We start from the raw sequence: 20586 nt of genomic DNA on the forward strand, positions 1-20586 counted from the left end.
TCAGCCTTCCTGGCCCAAGGAGGCTTCTGAGCACGTTCGCAAGCTTGAAACAGAACCGACTTGAAATGCCTGGGCATAAATAAGTGGTTAACATGTTTATTTGTGGTGCCCCACTGGAATGTGAGTGTAGGTCAATGAGTTAACACAAAAAAAGTTAAGTTGTGCTTAGGATTTACTTGTTTTTGTTTTTTAATCTGTCATCTGCACGACTGGCGACACCATAGACCACATTGAGCTTTTATTTATCATAAAATGAAGGTGCTGAATTTACCTCTGCCAAAGTGGATTTGTCTTTTAAAAACTTAACAGTGTTGTTAAGATTAGAAGTTGTTCTGCACATGGGGACACCGTGACATTGAAATCATAATAAACCAGGTTTGCAAACGCTGTCTGATCTCTTCCGTTTTGAATTATGCTTCAGATGGGAAACTCTTGTCTAGTGACGTGACTCATTACATGGTTCCAGATTGGAAAGTCGTTCAAGATTACCTTGAGATCCTTGAGTTTCCTGAGTTGAAGGGAATTGTTTTCATGCAAACGGCTTGTCAAGCTGTGCAGCATCAAAGAGGCCGGAGGTATCTGTTTTGCATTATTTATTTATTTATGGTGCAGGGTTTTTTTTCCCCTTTAGAAAAGGTCCCTTGTTGGAGGGAGAGGGGAGGAATTCATTATTTTCATCAGAAAGGACTTTTTGAACTAATTTGGCATTTTCTTTGCCAGTGAGGAATGCAGTAACATTCTTTTATATTTCTTCTTCAACACCTGGCCCAAAGATCTGACTGTAAATCAATAAACTGCAGTGTCTCCAGGATGTGGGTATTTAAGATTCTTGGCTTTTGGTTTGCATTTTTATAGTAGCAGACCTATTGCTTACTTCTGGTTGAAAACTGCATATTATTTAATCTTCTTATTTAAAGATACATTGTTTCAGAAACATACATTATTTTCCCCCTGGGAAAAACAAAGTATTTTAAAATTTGAGGCTCCTCTATTGGGGAGGCAAATTTCTTTATAAATTTATTTAATCACTTGTGATTTATTCAATGAAACCAGAATTAACTTGTTTTATTTTTAGACTACTGGCATAATCACCAACCATAGTAATTGTATTTGCTAAACAAAGAATTTCTGATTGAACTCAGTCTGAAATGCTTGCCTTGTACGTAAAGGAAGAACAGTTTTTCACCCTTTAAACAAATACACTATAAATGGTTTTGCTTCTTTTACGTTGGGAAAAGATTTATAATTTGAACTTGATGGCTGTATGGAAACAGCATATTAGAATTATACACCCAACCTCTTAACACCCCAAGTTAAGCAGAAATTATGTTTATTCTTTTTTAAATGTTGTGGTTTCTTCAGACGTTGGTAGTAAAAGATGAAGTGTGTTTATTTGTATATGAAAATGATAAATTATCCTTATTATATGCCAAGTTCAAAAAAATATGCATTTATTAGATTGTGTGCAGGTTTTTCAGATAGAATATTTTTATATGAGCTTGAAGTTGATTTTGTTCAGACACAAAGATATAAATGTTTATATGCATCCAGGTTTAAATGCTGCTCCAGGTGTCGTATTTCAATTTCTGCTACTAAAATCAATTTGCTGTTATAGTGTGAGTTGCTAACACTGCTGAGCCTTTTCAAATTCTGTTTTCTAAAATATTTTTAATATTAAGGATTGTTTTAAAAACCAATTCCTGGAACATTTGAAAGCAAAGAATTGGAATTTAAATAGTCTTTTTTCCTGAACATTTCAAAAGTAGTTAACTTGAAAAATTACTGGTTTTCCATTACTTCACTGTGTCTCTGAATGTACTAAATGTGAAAACAAAAGCTGAAGAATCATGGAACAGACTCACAGGGTAACACCCTGGTTTTGCCATTTTTGAGCTCCAAGTTCCAGGCCTTCTGAAGTACAAAAAGAAATCTTGGTCCCTCTCTCAACAAACTTGTCTTGTTGGAGTTAGATGCAAGAAGCAAGAAGGTAATTGTGGCATATCTGGGACATATGTAAGATGATTTAATGTGGACTGTGCAAAGTGCAGAAGTGAACATGGGGTGTGGGATTTGAAAATTCCTTCTGAAGGAAATAGTTTTGAGACTGGTCTCAACGCAGGGAAATGAACGAGACTGATAACGAGGAATAAGCAGCAGCAAAAGGAATCAGCAGGTTTGGGACTTGGTGCTTTATTTACCCGTTAGGCGACCAGCAGGTGTATTCAGGTTGAAACAGCTAAAGGAAGTTACCTAAACCCTGGAAAGCATCATATATTAAAAGCTAGCTTTATAGTTGATGACAGCCATTGAATGTGTAAGATTCAGGAGATATGCTTGATTGATTTGGCCTTTGTGAGTATTTCTATTTAACTAAAGGTGGCCTAGCAGAAGTGGTAAAGAACCCGCCTGCCAATGCAAGAGACATAAGAGATGCAAGTTCGATTCCTGGGTTGGGAAGATCTCCTGAAGGAGGGCATGGCAACCCACTGCAGTACTCTTGCCTGGAGAACCCCCATGGACAGAGGACCCTGGCAGGCTACAGTTGATATGGTCACACAGAGTCAGAGACGACGGAAGTGACTTGGCACGCCTGTAGCCTGGCAGAGGCTCTCTGATGCTTTGCTTCATTTAATGTTGGGAAAAGTTTTGTTTTTCAGTTCTTCCTTAGAGATTTTTGAGATGCTGATAAATAATTCATTCTATTTGGCATGCTTTTAGGAACATTATTGCTTAGGAAAGTTTTGTCAAGTGAAAATACCTGGTCTGTTCTAGTCTCTGGAAGAAGGCTGCCTTGCTTTTTCCTTTTGACTCCTTCCTAAATGCCATCTGTATAGCATGAGTCTCAGTCTCTTAGTACATAACAGAAGACTGAGATCAAAGTGTTACAGTTGGAGAGGATCTCAGAGGTCAACATGATCTAACTCCCCATCCTACATCAGTGTTACTCAACAGGAGTAATGTAGTCAACTTTGTTTCTAAAAGAAAAGAAATCCTCATGGATACCCAGTGCTGATTTAAGTTAGTTAAATATGTTTCAACATAAATTTAGACATAAATCCTCATACCTAACTACTTAATGCAACCTTAAACCCAAATCAGACCTTCAAATTAAACAAAGCTACAAAATCAGAAAACTGTAAATGAACATTAATTTAATGGGACCAATGATGTTTTACTGAAATGAAATCACCCGAGTTGGGTTTAATAATGGAAAGACACAGCCTCTATTGGAGTAGGCAATGGCAACCCACTCCAGTATTCTTGCCTGGAAAATTCCATGGACTGAGGAGCTTGGCAGGCTACAGTTCATGGGATCTCAAAGACTCAGACATGACTGAGCAACTAAGCACGCACACACTGCCTCTGTGTCTCCTGACATAGGTTCTATATTTATATGATTTTGTAGTTTGATGTCAATAATATCAATGCAGAAAATGCCTGTTCTCACAAGTATGTTGTACAAAACATTATGAGGAATGTCACGTTTTTGATTGGAATAATCACACACTCTGCCATCTAACAATTCTCAAATGTTTATTTGATGAGGGCTCATGTGATAGCCCTGTAAGGCTGACACTCATGCATGTGTTAAGGTGTTCCTCTGTGTATTTGAGGTGTTCCTCTGTGTCAGAAACTGTGCTAGTACTGAGGATACAGTGGGGAACAAAAACAGACGTGCTTTTGATGGGGAGACAGGCAGTAATAGATACTCAGAAACAGATGGGGAAGTGCGGCTGTGACAAGCATGCTGAGGCGTGGGGACTTGGCTCAGGAGAGCCCGGACTAGGCGCCGGAGGAAAAGCTTTCCTGAGTGAGAGGCCTGTGTTGAGCTCTGAGGGATGTGTGAGTCCCAGGCAAAGAAAGGAGGAAAGCTTTCCAGGCAAGGAAACAGTGCGCTGCAAGGTCGGGGGAGGGAGTATGTGGAGAAGGAGGGAGGAGAGGCCCTGGACTGGACTAAGATAGGCCCCATGGGCCTCAGGGATGTGGTGAAGGGTTTTAAGCAAGGGGGATAACATGATCGGATTCCAATTTTGAAAAGATTACTGGGCCAGTGGAAAAGAGGCTTGGAGAAAAGAAGAGGAGGCACTTGCTTCAGTTCACATGAGAGATGTGGCTAGCTTAGAGACAGGGAGAGAAACAGACTTTTCTAAGAGCTGTTTAGTAGGTGAGATCTATAGAACTTTGTAAGGATATAACAAACTGAAAACATGTCCACACAAAAACTTGGAGACACATATTCATAAGAGCTGTATTCATAATAGCCAAACTATAGGAACAACCCAAATGTCCAGCTGCTGATAATGGTTTCACAAAAGGTGGTTTAACCATCAATGAAATATTCAGCCATAACAAGGAATGAAGTAGTGATAAATGCTACAACATGGACTTGAAAATATTATGCCAAGTGAAAGAATCAAGCCACACACATGGAAATCCTATATTGTAAGATTCCATTTATATAAAATGCCTAGAATAGGTAAATCCAAGAGACAAAATGTAGGTTAGTAGTTGCCAGGGGCTGAGTCAAAGGCAATGGGAAGTGACTGCTTGATGGGTATAAGTTTCTTTGGGGGCTGATAAAAATGGAATTAGATAATGGGAGTTGGACACGGCTGAGCGACTGAACTGAATGGTTATATAACTCTGGGACTACACTAAAAACCATTGAATTGTACATCTTTAAAGGGTGAATTTTATGCATCATATCTCAATAAAGCAACTGTTTTTTAAAAAAATCTATAGAGTTTAGTAATGGATTTATGTAAGTGAGATAAGGGAGAAGGTAGTGTCAAGAATGACACTAAGGTTTCTGGCTTGTGTAACCCGATACAGAGGGGGAACACTGGAGGAGGTCAGGGGTGGGAGGGTGGAGGTCTTGAGTTTGAGGTGCCTTTGAGGCTTCCAAAAGGGCAGGCCCTGACACCAAATGTCATTGCAGCTAGAAGCCTGGTCCAGAATATGCTCCATTTAAAATGTTTTAAGAATATCACCTAATGCAGGCACATACTGTTTGATTCCACTTATACGAGGTACCTGGAATAGTCAAATTCACAATCAGAAAGTACATTGATAGATACCAGTGGCTGGGGGGGAAGGGGGAGAGGAGAATGGAGAGTTAGTGTATAATGGGGACAGAGTTTAAGTTTAGGAAGCTGAATAATTTGGGAGATGGATGATGGATGAGAGTTGAACAGGTTGAATGTACTTCGTGTCACTAAACTATAAGTTAAATATGGTTAAGATACTATGTTTTATATTATATGACTTTTACCACAGTAAAAAAAAAAAAAATTAAGAAAGAATACAACCTAATATAAATGGAAATAGAAATTTTTGAAATTCTTGTAGAAAACTTAGAGACCTCTGAAAGCAAGTCTAGGAGACCTCACCCAAGTTCTGCAAAAACTGAAGAAATGCCACCTTGAGTATGGAGCCCACTTCCTTGTACATCCCCCATTGGTTGTATGACGCCCACTTCTAATCCCCAGAGAGAGGAGTCAGCAGGGGAAGGGATGTTGCGTCTGCAGATAAGATCACTATTGAATAAAAATACAAAAAAAAAAAAAAAATCAATCTAGAAAAGGTAAGTTTTGCTGTCCCCTGAGAAACTGTCTGTAGATAACGGAGATTTAGAAAACACTTTGGCCAGACCAGGAAACTAGGGTTTTTCTGTAAGACTGGAAGTTTTTTCAACTTCAGATAATTTTATTGTACTTGACTATTTGAAACCCTTGTCCTGTCATTCAGGCCAGGTTTGTGTAAGGCGCAGTGATGTTCCCTGCTGGCTCCATGCAGGATGCTCGTGTATCTCATTCCATCATGTGCACCACCAGCCCTGACTAGCAAAAAATACGACTGTATTCTATGGATATGCTATTAAATTATAACCATAAGCCCACATGCCTACAGGAGCACTAGACTGTCACACTCAGAGTGACTCGCTATTTGTTTCCTGCTTTCTCCATTAATATTCTCGTGCCATTCGTTCATTTGTTTTATCTGGCTGATAGGTAGCTGACAAATGGAAGCACACCCTAAAAGTCTAAGGAAAATATATGGAGTGGAACTTCAAGTTGAGAAAATTCTTTTTGCTAAGTGATAGATTTTTCTAAACATTGGCAAGGATTGTCATTACGCTTATTTGGTGGTAAACCCCACTGGGTCTGGCTTGTGGGACATCAGGTATTTGGAGAGGACTGGATTCGAGAAGCCCCACGTTTAGAGTACGGGTGTGCTAACCAATGCAGTGATGTATGTGAAGCCTAGCAAAAGAGCAGCTAGGTTCTGAAATGTCAGAGTTTGTCCCAGGGCATTTGTATCTTGTGTTTGGTTCACTGTTGTTGCAATGGGTTGTGAGTTCATTGACTCACTTGGAGACATTTTTTGAGCACCTGCCACAAGTTAAGTACTAGAGCTATAAGGAGGAAGCGTGCTACTGCTCTCTCGAGCCTTCTGTCCCCTCTGTCTCCTCTCTGGGGCCCTTTGTCCACTTAATGCTCAGCCATCTTTCAGGTCTGTTCCCTCCCTCCTGGATGCCTTCCTCTTCCCTCCTGGGTTCCCACCACACCCTGCGTATTGCCTTTCATGGCACTTATTCCACTGAAAGGTTGTTCTGTCTTTTTTTGTGGTTTTATTTTGTTTTGACAATTAGTGTAGCTATTTTTTTTAATCACAGTAAAATATAATATAACATAAAATGTACCCCTATCTAAGTATACCGTTTGGTAGCATTGAATACACTGACACTGCTGTAACAAGCTGCCTTCAGAATTTTTTCATCTTCCCAAACTGAAACCCATTAAATGTGAATTCCCCCTCCCCCAAGGCCCACACCCCCCCCCAACACACACACACACACACACACAACCACCATCCTGCTTTCTGTCTCCATGTATTTGGCTCCTCAGGGAAATACATATAAGTGTAATCATACAATACTTGTCCTTTTGTGACCGGCTTGTTTCACTCAGCATAATGTCTTCAAGGGTCATCTATGCTGTAGAATATATCAGAGCTTCCCTTTTAAGGCTGAGGAATAGTCCATGGTATGTATATACCACGTTTTGTTTAGCCATCCATCCCTCTGTAGACACTTGGGCTGGTTCTGCCTTTCAGCTAATATGAATAATGTTGTTATGAACATGGGTGTGCAAATATCTATTTGAGACTCTGCTTTCAGTTCTTCGAGGTCTGTACCCAGAAGTGAGTTGCTGGGACATGTGGTAGTTCTAGCTTTGACTTTTTCTTTGAGGAGTCGATGGTTGTGTTGCGTTCACCATGGGCAGGATCATGCAGGTGAAGGGCAGCGTCAGGGATATCTAGATGTTCCCCTGAGGGCACTCAGCAGAGCACAGAGAAGGAATTTGCTAACTGCAAGGTGTTTAGTCTGGAATAGTGCAGCCAGTACCTGCGCTGAACTCAGGTGCTTTATTAGGGATGTGGCCAAAGGGAGCAAAAAACTGGAAGAGATCAGGAAAAACAGGCAATAATTTTTCAGTATTTTCTCTGAATTAATAAATTTCAGATGTTTATAAAATCTCTTCTAGAATCTTTTATTGCTTAACAAGAAAAGTACTCATTTAAAAAATTCATGCATGATAGAAATGTGTGAAGCAGGAAGTGAAAGTCCTTGCCTAACCACCTGGTAAGGAGGATCTGAGTCTTGTTAGCACAGTGATGGAGACTCTACTGTGCATATTCTCAGAGGTTTTGAAAAATGATTTGAAGTGTATCTTTGTGAAAGTGGGAAAATTATAAATTTAATATGTTCTAGCCTTTTCCAGGGGAAAGGAGCAGATTTGTTTACACAAGTGGAATTCTATTAAGGAAAGCTACCATTCATATAAATGAAGCTGAATCCTTTTGTTCATTAGGACAGTTTTATAAGTTGTAGTTAAAGTGGCTCAAAATTAGAATTACTAAGAAAGTAAAATGTGTTTCTTGTTTTCCAATGAAGTGTTGGGATAATGCCGATTTGATAGCATTTATATTGAGGAAAAAAGTTAAAGTTCTGCTTTTGCTTTAATGAAAAGACTCATTTTTAAAAATCCATGGTGGCAGGCTGGAGGGAGGAATGCAAGGACACACATTTTATTATATTAAATGCCAGTCATCTACCTTGGATAATTTATATGTTAATTTAACATCTGATTTAATATTAATCCATTTTTAAATAAATAATTGATTTCCTTTAAAATAATTGTGAATATTATATATTTCATATTACCAAGACACTTGAAAAGCACCTTCTTAGAAACTTAAATGAGACTTTACATTTTATTTGCTTTGGCTGAGATTAACAGGAAGATCTCCTGATGGGAAAAACCTTAAAACTTTCTGTTAGTTGTCTGACAGATGAAGCTAGCCTTCATTCATGTAAATGGTGTGGCTGCATCAATAAAGTTCACAGATAAATCCCCAAACTTACCTTACATGCCTTTTCCAGGTCTGCCAGCAAAAAATAAAATGTATTAATACCCAGTGCCATTTATGGAATAAAGTGAAGTACAAAAATACAGCCCTAAACTCTCCTTGCCTCTGTGAGCCTTTGACTAAGGGGCTACATGAGGCAAGGTCGTATAATTACGTAATAAACAGCCAGAGGCCTCAGAAAGAGAGAGGGATGCAGAGGAATTTAACTGATCCATGAACTAACTAATGAGGCTCTGCCCACACCCATTCCATCAGGTGAAACGGAGAAACAGCAGCCCAAGCACACTGCACACACTGAGGCCAATACAAATAAGTGTTTCTTGGGTTTTAAATAATCAATCTTTCACTCTAAAATACCTCATCTTTTTTGAACCTTTGCAAGAGCTGGCAGGAGATGAGTACATGCTAGGTGAGATTTATCCTTCTTCTCTGTGTCACAGACAGTATAACAAATTGCGAAATCTCCTAAAGGATGCACGTCATGACTGTGTCCTCTTCGCTAATGAATTCCAGCAGTCCTGCTATCTCCCTCGGGAAAGAGGGGAGTCCATGGAGAAGTGGCAGAGCAGGTATGGCCCTGAATAATAGCTAGGTTTTCACCCTATCAGCTTCTTCCATTTCTCTATCATTGGTTTATTTGGGAATTGATCTAAATATAATGCCAGAACAAACCAACAATTATTCTGGAACTGTGATTAATACTGAAATGCTTAATGTGTCTATATTCTAGAGATGTCATTTGAATACAATTTTAGAAATTGTAAATAAGGAGATACAGGTGCCTAGAGTAAGTTTGCCTCAGGCCCCTAAAGGCTAGTAGGATCCAGAAGTCACAGCTGTAATGCAAGTGTGTATGTGTGTGTGTGTGTGAGGCAGGGAGAGGTCCTACTTTTAAGCTAAGATCATCTCACTTTCTCTGGTTTAAGTTGCTTTAATATCCCCATCCGTCTTACTAAACTGAAACTCATGGTTTAATTCTAGTCAGGCTGTTTTAGGAAGTGGGGGTCATAGTTGAGTCCACCTAAATGCAGAGCCCTGAGGCAAGGATTTGGGAGATGAGTTGTTTGTGTGAGAAGCAATTCCCAGATTCCATCAGGAGAAGGGATGGAACTGTCACCCCACTTCAGCTGAACTCAAAGGCAGCCTTAGGGTGCAGGTGCTGGGCACCCACAGCTTCTGCTACACTCTTCTGTAGAAGGCAAAAGAGAGTGTAGCTTTAAAATAGCCTATCTGTACAAAATATTTACATCATCGTTTCCCTTGTAATTCTTTGTCTGTGTATCCATTAAATATTTAAATTCTCTAAAGCAAAATAAGCACTGATAATCCTGAGTCTTTAATGGACTAAGTTCCCACAGGGCTCAACAGCAGAAAGGGAAAAGCAAATATTTTCCGACACAGCCTTGCACGCAGTCAGTACTCAGTGAATATTTTTTAATTCTAGAACTAAAGGAACCTTACATAGCATCTTCATTTGCAGAAAGGGAGACAGATGCCTAAAGAAACTGACTTTCCAAGTCCATCCACTTCATCGGAAACACGATACTTTCTTGAATATATCTCCAGACCTAGACTCCATTTTCAATTCAGATTTTCCTCAGGAAGATTTTCAGACATTTCATGTGGCACTATGTTGGATTTTGTCTTTACTTGGTTATGATCTTCAGCTACTTGCATCCAGCTTACTTTTTCTCTTAGCCAAAGGCTTGTTTGTGGTGCTATGTAGTCCATCCCTCCAATTAAAAGGTGTTAATGGTGGCAGAGCCTCATGGTTTCTAGGCCATATCAAGAAATGGATGAGGTTTCTGTGGTGCTTGGATGTCTTAGGGAATAAGAGATCTCAAGCACTTTCTGATTCTTCTTTTTATCCCCCAGAGTACCCAGTCCAGGACATGTTTATAATGGGTGCTCAGGAAGTATGTGGTGGATGAATGAATGGTTGTCTGTATAAACCAAAGGGGAGCAGATTGAAAGCCAAGTATGACGTTCTTATCAAGAGTTTGGGTTTGTCTGCCTTGGGAGGGCTCATGTGCCCCTTGCTTCCTAGGAGCATCTACAATGCAGCCGCTTGGTACTATCACCACTGCCAGGATAGGATGCCCATCGTTATGGTGACAGAAGATGAAGAGGCAATTCAGCAGTATGGAAGTGAAACAGAAGGAGTGTTTGTGATTTCCTTCAAGGTATTTCCAGCTGGGGGGGTGGTTTGTGTGTGTGTGTGTGTGTGTGTGTGTGTGTGTGTGTGTGTTTCCAGCTGGGGTGTGTGTGTGTGTGTGTGTTTCCAGCTGGGGTGTGTGTGTGTGTGTGTTTCCAGCTGGGGTGTGTGTGTGTGTGTGTGTGTGTGTTCACTTCCACAGTGGTGCTGATAAGGCTTTGGATCCCTTTGGCAGTACAGAAAAGGGAAAATAAAGAATTTAGACTTTAAGAAGTTCTGTGTCTTTATCACTCTCCACCTAATTAATCTTATCTTTGGCAAATCTGGGCAAACTCCCTGTGACTGTAAGGCCTACAGTTTCTAAGACTGCAGACCAGTAAATCCCTATTGACAGTGAACACATGTTTAGAGTTATAACAGTAATACTAGTAATAATGATGTTAGGTTGAATCTTATAAAATTGCCAGTATTCTGTTGTTTTTGACAAAATGGCAGTTTTACATGGTTCTACCTAAAAATAATAGCCAGCATTTATCTATGCCAGGCACTATTCTGAGTGTGTTATTTCATTTAATTCTAACAACAACCCTTTGAGACAGGTGTTAGAATCCCCACTTTCTTGGTGAGGAAACTGAAGCACAGAAAGGCTAAAGCAACTTGCCCAAGGTCACAGAGAGAAAGTGGTAGGACTGGGGCAAGAACCCAGGCAGTCTGAGTCCAGAGCTCTTAATCAGTATGCTCTGTTGACTCCAAAACTGTTTTGCTGAATGCACACAAAACATAGTTTTAAAGGCCAGTCTTCTTTTTCTACTGTTCCACTGTTTCTCACACTTCTTTACTTGTGACCTTGGGCGTGGGTCAGTAAAGATAAAGGAAGGGGTGACCTGCGATATTACTTCTGTGAAGGCTGTTGGACCAGCTTGGTGTTCATGTAACAGACAGGAGCAGCATTATCAGTGGCGGTGTTTTGAGCTTTCTGACCAACACAGTTCTCCTATTTCTTAGGTACCCTTCTGGAGAATAGGATGCTTGTTAATCTCTCAAGAGATTACTGGTCACTTCTGCCTGCCCATTTGGTTGATCAGGTTTCAATGGTGAATATTATTTTTTGATTCAGAAACTAGAATGAGGCCCTCCATTACCCCTGTCAGTTTACAGAACATCTAGTTGGATTTTGAATTGTAGATCCTATAAAGGTTCCCATGTGCATGTATTGCTAAAGATTTGCCAATAGAATTTTCTTGGCCCTGCTATAAAGAAAAAGTGTTCTGACATGCCAGAAAAATCCAGGGGCGCTGGATATTAATGGCAGTGTCACCTATTTTTTCTGTTGCAATACATCATGTCTTGTTCCTGCAGAGGACAGTTGACTAAAATTACGTTTTTCTACTTTTTGTGAAAATTACTTTTCTCTGTAGCCCAGTAGCATAGTACAGTTTGATTTTGTGTAGCATTTCCTAAGCATACTGTGTGACCGAGGGCTTTATAGGATATGATAGCAGAGAAAAAGAGATTCTGTGAGGTTCAGATGAGCAGGAAGCCCAGAATTTTCTGTGGAGACTTGAAGGTAGATTGGAAGGAGTGAGGACAGTAAACTCCTCCATGTAGCCTGGACACAGGAAGTGGATGCAGCACAGGCAGCCTCACCACACCAGTCTCCTCTGAGTGGTGACCTTGGTGTCTTATCCAGTGCCTCTCTGCAAGTTACACCAAGAAGTACAATAATATTCAGCTTGGAGGGGACCCTGACACTTGTTCGGGAATTATGTTTCATACCAGGTCGTCACATTGATAGAGCGTCCCCACAAGTGTCTCCACGTGAAAACTGTGACTGTATCTGTATAGTCACAAAAGAAGATGTGGTCCTCAGGGAGTTTATGAGGCTGGAAGCCTAACACCAAAGAACAGAAACCTCTTTCCTTCCCTCCTCTCTGTGCATCTGAGATTGCCTGTAGGTCGAGGGAGGGGAGACTCTGCCTTATTATACTTTACTCCTCGCCATTTTTTGCCAGGTTATTTAGATTTCTTATAAATCTCAAACATTTCAAAATGAAAAAACAAGTGCACATGTAGGAGCTTTTCCTGTCCATTCACTGGGGGCTGTTATCTGCAGCAGGGAGATCCCTGTAGAGACAGGCAGCCCGGACGTGTGCACATACTTGCCTGTTTGTGGAGAGTGAGGGAGAGCTAAAAATGCAGAGTGATCGGGGGCAGAAGCATTCCACGGTAGGAACAGCCTCCCTGCGGTTCCTTGGGCAAGGCTGGCGCGATCAATGAGATGGTAGAAAACGAACTGGTAGCATGACGCTTGGGAGGGTGCTGCCCATGTAACACCGCTTCAAAACTGCATGCCAGCAATTCCTGTTCGGGAGTTTTCGTAATGCTGTTATAACAGAATCTTTATCTTCTGACCATGTTTCTCTTGTGCCTTTATTAAATGCAGAACTACCTGGACAATTTTTGGCCTGACTTAAAGGCCGCCCATGAGCTCTATGAATCTATCCTTCAGTCTCGACGAGAAAGAGAGAATGAGAGTCAGGAGAGCCACGGGAAGGAGTACCCAGAACACGCACCCCTGGAAGTGCTGGAAGCCGGCATCAAGTCTGGGCGCTACATCCAGGTGAGGGTGGTGATGGAGAATGGGCACAGGACCAGCCGGTGTGTTTCCTGCTCTTCTTTATTTAGCCTCTGTCCCAGGCCTCTGATTTCAAAGGCTATCAACAAGATGGCCTCAGTAAGCCAGAGTTACCAGTGTTCAAGGTGATGTGGGAGTCCCCTCTGTAGGCATCACCCCTGGGTTTGGAGCTGCTCTCTAGCATTCTTAATTAGGTTCATACTAAGCATCACACAGGTAGCTTTAAATGCCTCCTGTGGGCTTCCCAGCTGGCACTAGTGGTAAAGGAACCACCTGCAAATGTAGGAGATGTAAGAGATGCTGGTTTGATCCCTGGATCGGGAAGATCCCTGGAGAAGGACATGGCAGCCCACTCCAGTATTCTTGCCGGGAGGATCCCATGAACAGAGGAGCCTGGTGGGCTACAGGTCATAGGGTCCCACAGGGACAGACACGACTGAAGTGACTTAGCACGCACGTCGCTGGGAAGGAGAATATGTATTTGCATTAAGGTCTGGAGGTTTGGCACAATTGTAAAGTTGTTGACATTTGGCTTCCTCATGCCTTTCCCATTTTCCTGCCCCTTTCAAGTGTGTGTGTGTGTTATCTCAGGACCCAGGACGCAGATACTATCAGGGTCTTGAGAGGAAATCAAAATTATTATTCAGATTTCAATAGTTCTGTGTGTTTCACTGTGTATGTGTGTGCATGTGTGCACACAGGCGGTTTGATCACATGTAAATTTGTGTATTTACCACCACAGTCAAGATACAGAACTGTTCTACCATCGATTTTACGTACAGATTTTTACATAGATTTAGGTTGAACCTACCACACTAAACTCCCTCCCTAAAGTGCAGGGGTTTTTTTATTATTTATTTATTTGTGGGATCTTTAATCCTTGTTGTGACACGCAAGATTTTTAGTTGTGACATGTGAACTCTCAGTTGTATGTGGGCTCTAGCTCCCTGACCAGGATTTGAACCCTGGCCCCCCTGCACTGGGAGCAGGGAGTCTTAGTCACTGGACCATCAGGGAAGTCCCTGAATGTGGGTGTTTAAAAACTGTATCTATTGGAGAGGCTAACGCTTCCAACTGGTAATGAAGTTTACAGCATTCCTGAGAGGATATTTTGGGGAAGAAGATATTTTAAAGACTGCTCATCACTTAGGTAAGATAAATTGTAGCACTTGCAACACTTGGTCCAGCTAAGAGTAGGTCAAAATGATGGTACATTCTCTGGAGAAAATAAACATTGGTGATGAATTATTATTATTATTATTATTCCTAAAGAAAGGGATCATAAACCTTATAAGAATATAATGGGGATATTTTCATAAAATTTTTGAGCTGTACCTTTTGGAGGTTACAACAGACAGAAAAGAAGCTTTTCATATTGATTTTGATTTTAGGGAACTCTGAATGTCAACAAACACAGAGCACAGATAGAAGCTTTTGTTCGACTTCAAGGAGCCAGCAGTAAAGATTCAGGTTCAGTATAAACCCTACTTAAGTTTCTGTACTGCTTTTTTATTCTGATATTACACACTGAAATTGTCACTCCAGGTGTGCCATGTCAGATATCCTCACATGCACTGGTTGTGTGGGATCATGGGCTGTTTTTTTTTTTCTTCCCTAGCTTTTTTGTCTATAATTTCTGATTTTTTGGTAATAACTCTAAAAAATGATAATGGCTACTCTTTTATTGAGTGCTTATTATGTATCAGATACTATTCTAAGCACTTAAAGTAGGTATTGTTATTGTTTACTGCCTTTTACACATGAAGAAATTTAACGACAGAGAAGTGAAGTAACTGTCCCAGGATGGTGGAGCCGGTAAGCAATGGGGCTGAACCTGTGAGGTTTTAAGACATTGTCCTGTACTGCATCGCTGAGCTATATATTGCCTTATTGGAGTCTTTTAAAAAGTAACATAGATCAAAAAAAAATGTGTGACTAAATTGTATCATAATAGAGTGTACTGTTAGATCTGCAATGACAGGGTGAGGCTGGAGGAGGGTGAGAAGCGGTGGCTTTCTCCGGGTTTCTGCTCGTCAGGCTTCTAGTTCTGCAGTATCTGCAGTTCAGCAGCCTGCTGACCGCTCCCTGGCCGCATGGCCCCTGAAGGTTTGGGACAGAGTCCCAGTGTGGGCTGGCACTGGCTCATGCAGGGAAGCTACCTTAAAAAGCAGTTGAGGGACTTCCCTGGCAGTCCAGTGGTTAAGACTCTACACTTCCAGGACAGGGGATGCAGATTTGATACCTGGTTGGGAAACTAAGATCCCATATATCAAGCGGTGTGGCCAAAAAAATAAGATAGTTGGGGGTAGCTTTATGAAAGCACATTATACAGCATGGCCTAGCAGCAGCCATTCTTCCTTCCTAACCTGTGGAGCAGAAGTTTGCCTTCAGTTTGACTTCCATCTTTGAAAGGAGGGAGGTTTTATTTGCAATAATGCTGATTAGATCTTGAACAGATTGGATTATGTTTGAAAGGCCTCACTGGTGTGGTCTCCCCTCCGTGGCTTTATGGGGTTTCTCTGTGCTGCTCCCAAAACAGATCTTGTCAGTGATGTCCTAATCCATGGGATGAAGGCTCGAAACCGCTCAATTCACGGAGACGTGGTGGTTGTCGAACTGCTCCCTAAAAGTGAATGGAAAGGGAGAACCGCCGCCCTGGGTGAGAATGACGGTGATGACAAGGCCGTGGGCGAGTCCCCGAGTGAGCCCATGCCCACAGGTGAGCCACCCCAAAAGCTGCCCGGTCATCCGAGGGGACTGTTTATTTTTCCTCTCCTTAGTCCAGTATTCATATATGATATCGTCTCTTTTCCTACATTATCAGTTTCCCATCTCTGCAAGTTTGTTTTGTTCTCATCAGCACCCAAATAGGCCTTACCTATTACCTACATATTACCTACATATTACTTACATATTACCTAATATGTCTGACCTTAAAACAAAATAGAAACCCTCTTAGGCCCCACACCCTCTCCAGCTATTGCCGTTTTCTCTGCTTCAGTTTCTGGAGAAACGCATTGAAAAGGGAATTCTCTCTCTTCTCTCCAGTTCCTCGCTCCCTGATCTCTCCAAAATCACAACATCCAGGCCCCACCCCCTCCTACCTCTTGTCCTTTGTCAGAGTCACCGGCGACCTCACTGCCCATGGTCCTCGGCATCTATAACCTGCCTGCAGCATTTGGCTGGCAGATCACCGCCTGCTCTTCAGCTTCTGGGCTCTTCTCCTCCACGGGTGGATTCCTCCTTATTCCTTTGCTGGTTCTTGCCCGTCTTACTGTCCTGTCTGATGCACCCAGCCTCCTCCTCTCTGGATCTCTCCCTCTCTGCACACTCCCCCCAGGAGCTGCCCTCCAGTCCTCTGACTGTCTCTCCATCCCAGACCCCTTCCACAGCCAATTTTGTCTACTCAGTCGTCTGTTTGGCCTCCTCCCCTGGATGTCTAACAGGCACCTCAAACTTAGCACCCCTAATCAGAAACTCCTGATTTCTGCCCCCCAACCTGTTTTTCCCCAACTGTTCCCCATCTCAGTAAACAGCAAGGCTGTTCTTACAGTTGGTCAACCCAAGACCTTGGAGCTATCCTCACCTTCGTCCACACGTCAGCACGTGCTGTCCGCTCTAGCTTTAGGGTGTGGTCTGGGTCCAGCCGCTCCTGCCCTCTGCCACTGGGCTCCTGAGTCAGCACACTAAGACCTCGGGTAAGGTTTTCCCGACAGCTGCCTCCCTGGCCTCCCTGTGCCTGTCCTTGCTCCCAGAGAGTCTTCTCTGCAAGGGAGCCACAGTGATCCTTTTAAATCTTTAGGTCCTGTCAGGTCTCTGCTTCTGCCACGGTAACCAACTTGTGCTTTACCACCTGAGAAACAAGCTTCCCCCAAACCTCTCCCACCTCCTTTCCTCACTTCAGGTCCCTGCTCAGAAGTCACTTCATTTAAAACAGCCGCCACTCTGACCCTTCGTCCCTCCTGGTCACCTTACGCTACTCTGCATCTCTCAGCAGTCCGCACTGCCTCACATATTTGTTTCCCACAGACGCCCAGACTGGAGTGTAAACCCCGAGAAGTCAGGGGCTTTGTTCTGATGCAGCTGTATTCCCTGCTAGAGCCTCGCGCAGGGCCTCATCCCTCGTCTGGGCTCCGTAAACACTTGTGAAAAGCAGAGACAGCACTTCTAACTGTTACGCTTTGTCTTTTCTCGACTTCAGTCTGTGATGACTAAAAGGGTTTACATATCAGACTTATGATTTGTATTTTTTTTCCGTAAATAATGTTGAACCAAATGATTTTGGCTGGTAGGAAAATGCAAGACAGTGAAAATGCACAGCAGAAGGCCTAGGTTTAAAAAAGTGAAAATCAGGGACCTCCCTGGCGGTCCAGTGGTTAAGACCTCATGCCTCCTCTGCAGGGGGCATGGATTCGATCCCTGGTCAGGAAACTAAGATCCCATGTGCCGTGAAGTGTAGTCAAAAAAAAAAAGTGAAAATCATTTACTTTTCCCAACATACCCAAACCTGAGATTGGTGAGGTAAGGGCCAAAGAGAGAGTGGGACTAACGGCTTCTAGAAGTCACACCACAGAAACAAAAGGACATATTGACAATGTTTATTTTAAAAATTACCTATCTTAAAAAAAAATGATCCATCCTTAGAAGGAAGGCAAATGTGTGTGGCTGTGCTTGAAAAAATTGGATGTTGCATTTCCTGTTTTCTTCCTCACTGCTGAGCTGGTCAGAGTCCAGTTAGGTGACACCTTACCAGTGAAGGCTTTCTTTTGTTTTCCCAAAGGCAGAGTGGTGGGCGTCCTTCAGAAGAACTGGCGGGACTATGTGGTGACATTTCCATCCATAGAAGAGGTCCAGTCACAGGGAAAAAATGCTCAGAAAATCCTAGTTACACCTTGGGATTACAGAATTCCCAAAATACGAATCAGCACTCAACAAGCAGAAGCCCTCCAGGTACCTCCTGTCTTTGCCTCTTGTCTCTGCCAGCTTTTGAGCAGTACCAGGAAACGTTGTTAACGTCTTTGCATAAGAAGGGGTAAATTATTGATGGCATGTGACATTCTGAGATCCTGTTTTCTAAAAATTCTAAATATATAGAACCATCTATTAAGTAGTCCTTGGTTAATAAATGAAGGCCAGAGAGAAACCGTCCTAGAAAGAGCTGTGCAGGACAGCTGGAGAGAACATTCATTATCCAGCTGTCCAACACAGAAACTTCCAATAGATACACTTTGCCAACGCTAACAAGCTTTCTTCTAGCAAGTGATATAGAAATACGATTGCTCTGCCCTGTGGGGATGATATAGTGGTACTTCACAGAATCGATTATCTATAAAGGAACAGAGCCCCGGAGAGAAGACATAAACAAGAAAGTTAGAAATTAACCTTTACTGTGGCAAAGGGTGTAGGCATCACCCAGTCTGATTTGCCCGATGTTCTGTAGTTCGTAAATGAGGCGCTGAAGCAGGGTGTCCCCAGCCGGTAACCTGTTCATCGTGTACCTTTCCCTCCTGAAGCCCCACTCAGGCTCTCAGACGCCAGGTGCAATAGCTGCTTTCCGTATCCGTGGTTTGCTGGAATATCGGGCAGTGAGGTTCAGTTCATGCTGATAACCTTCTCCCCACCAGAAGATGTCTTGAGAAATTAGAAAATAACTCCAAAACACACAAAAATTGAAATTTTTGTTTTGAAACTTAATCTGGACTGTGCATAGTCGGGTTTTTCCCTTGGGCTGCATATGTTAACTAGAATGTGTCACAGTTGGCTCTCTTTCTCAGGCTTCCATCACTAGCCCACTTACTTGGTGCAGAGAGGTAATGCCTCCCTTCAAAGCACTGGGTTAAGCATTTACCTACCATCTGGCAATTTAGTAAAACAGGAAGAACCCAATAAAAGGAAAAAAAAGAAGATGGTTATTTGAATTAGTAAATTGGCCACTCTATGGAGCTCGATGCTGTTTACCCCTTGTTGGTTTGGTGTTGCTAACTGACCCACTTAACTTCTGACACTGGGTTTGTGTTTCCCCCTCCATGCAGGACTTCAGGGTGGTCGTGCGCATCGACTCCTGGGAGTCGACATCCATGTACCCAAATGGACACTTCGTACGTGTTCTAGGGAGAATCGGCGATCTGGAAGGGGAAATTGCAACCATCCTGGTGGAAAACAGCATCTCAGTTGTCCCCTTCTCAGAAGCTCAGGTCAGACCTCCCCCAGTCCTTTGGTCTGATACAAGACATTTTCTACTCTTTTGTTTGCCTTTGTTGTTGTCATTAAGAAAGGACAATTTGTGTACTGTGTAACAAACTGCTATCTAAACCACAGCTAACAGGAAAAGTTCACTCCTCTTTAACTCTGTGTTTGAACTCCATTGAAGTCAACGTCAAGTACGGTTAGTTTCTTACAGCCGCATAGCTCTCAGATTTTTACATTTTTCCAACTGTGCTTACAAATGGTGTGTCAGTATCTTATAGTCAGTATGCATCCATCCCCCATAACTACATGGGTACCTAGTGGTTACAGACCCACTGGGCTTTGCTCCCTGTCTTGATCGTTCAACCAGAGGCCTGCAGAAAGCTGTAGGAAACAGTATCTTGGGTATACATCTCTGACCCATGGGTCAAAAAAATCATGCTCATTATGAAACCATTTTTGTAACCTTTACAGAAGACAAAAATTGTGTGAACCTAAAGCATCAGCTATTTCCGTCACATTATGATCTGTTAAAAATCCTCGTAAATCTTGTTTATTATTCTTGCATAGCTATATTCATAGTGCACACAGGCTATTTTTTGCTTCTTGCACTTAAAATTATTTCTATGTGTTGTCATAGCCTACTTATTTTTAATAATGATGGCAAATTACTCTATATTGATGTACTCTAGTTTGCTTAAGCTTTCCTCAGTTTCTGAGCATTTGGGCTTTTTAATGTTTCAGTATTATAAAAGGTGCTATTTCAGATGTCCCATAAACTTCACTTTTTTTAATCTTTTGATCATTTTCTTTGGAATGTAATACTTAAAGTGAGATTACCAAGTCAAAGGGCATAAAAAACTTAAATAGCTTTTGCTGTGAATTGGCAGGTTGTCCTCCAGAAAAATTGGGCCAGTTTGCATTATCATCAAGAGCATGTGGGTGTTCTTATTTTCATTATAATTTTTGACAGAACGGTAACTATAATAGTAAAAATACTTTAGAATATCTTACATTATTAAAATTTTATGTTTAACATTAGTATCTCAAAATCATTTGTTGACTTGTTTTGACAGCTTAGTGAAAATGTTGGAACAAAATAAAACATGAATTAGACTTCATAGGACTAGAATTCTTCCCTTTTGGCCTACTTAACTGCAAATTGATGGCTTGAATA

The 20586-nt window shown here is 41.8% G+C and overlaps 1 protein-coding gene across 2 annotated transcripts in view; it reads left to right on the forward strand.

Moving 5' to 3' along the window:
• Positions 1-20586, forward strand: part of DIS3L (DIS3 like exosome 3'-5' exoribonuclease) — a 32016-nt gene that overhangs the window by 1167 nt on the left and 10263 nt on the right. The window contains exons 2-9 of one of the 2 annotated variants that reach the window (XM_055435620.2): positions 422-575; positions 8874-9002; positions 10481-10616; positions 13032-13208; positions 14615-14693; positions 15763-15942; positions 18004-18173; positions 19256-19417. In XM_055435620.2, the coding sequence (XP_055291595.2) occupies positions 422-575; positions 8874-9002; positions 10481-10616; positions 13032-13208; positions 14615-14693; positions 15763-15942; positions 18004-18173; positions 19256-19417 (1187 nt within the window). Of the gene's footprint in view, positions 1-421; positions 576-8873; positions 9003-10480; positions 10617-13031; positions 13209-14614; positions 14694-15762; positions 15943-18003; positions 18174-19255; positions 19418-20586 lie in introns of those variants that run through there. The other variant, XM_088839922.1, reaches the window with a different exon arrangement.

Source organism: Moschus berezovskii, chromosome 9 (assembly GCF_049115385.1).
Source record: "Moschus berezovskii isolate FMDL1 chromosome 9, NW_MosBer_1.0, whole genome shotgun sequence".
Lineage (NCBI taxonomy): Eukaryota > Metazoa > Chordata > Mammalia > Artiodactyla > Moschidae > Moschus > Moschus berezovskii.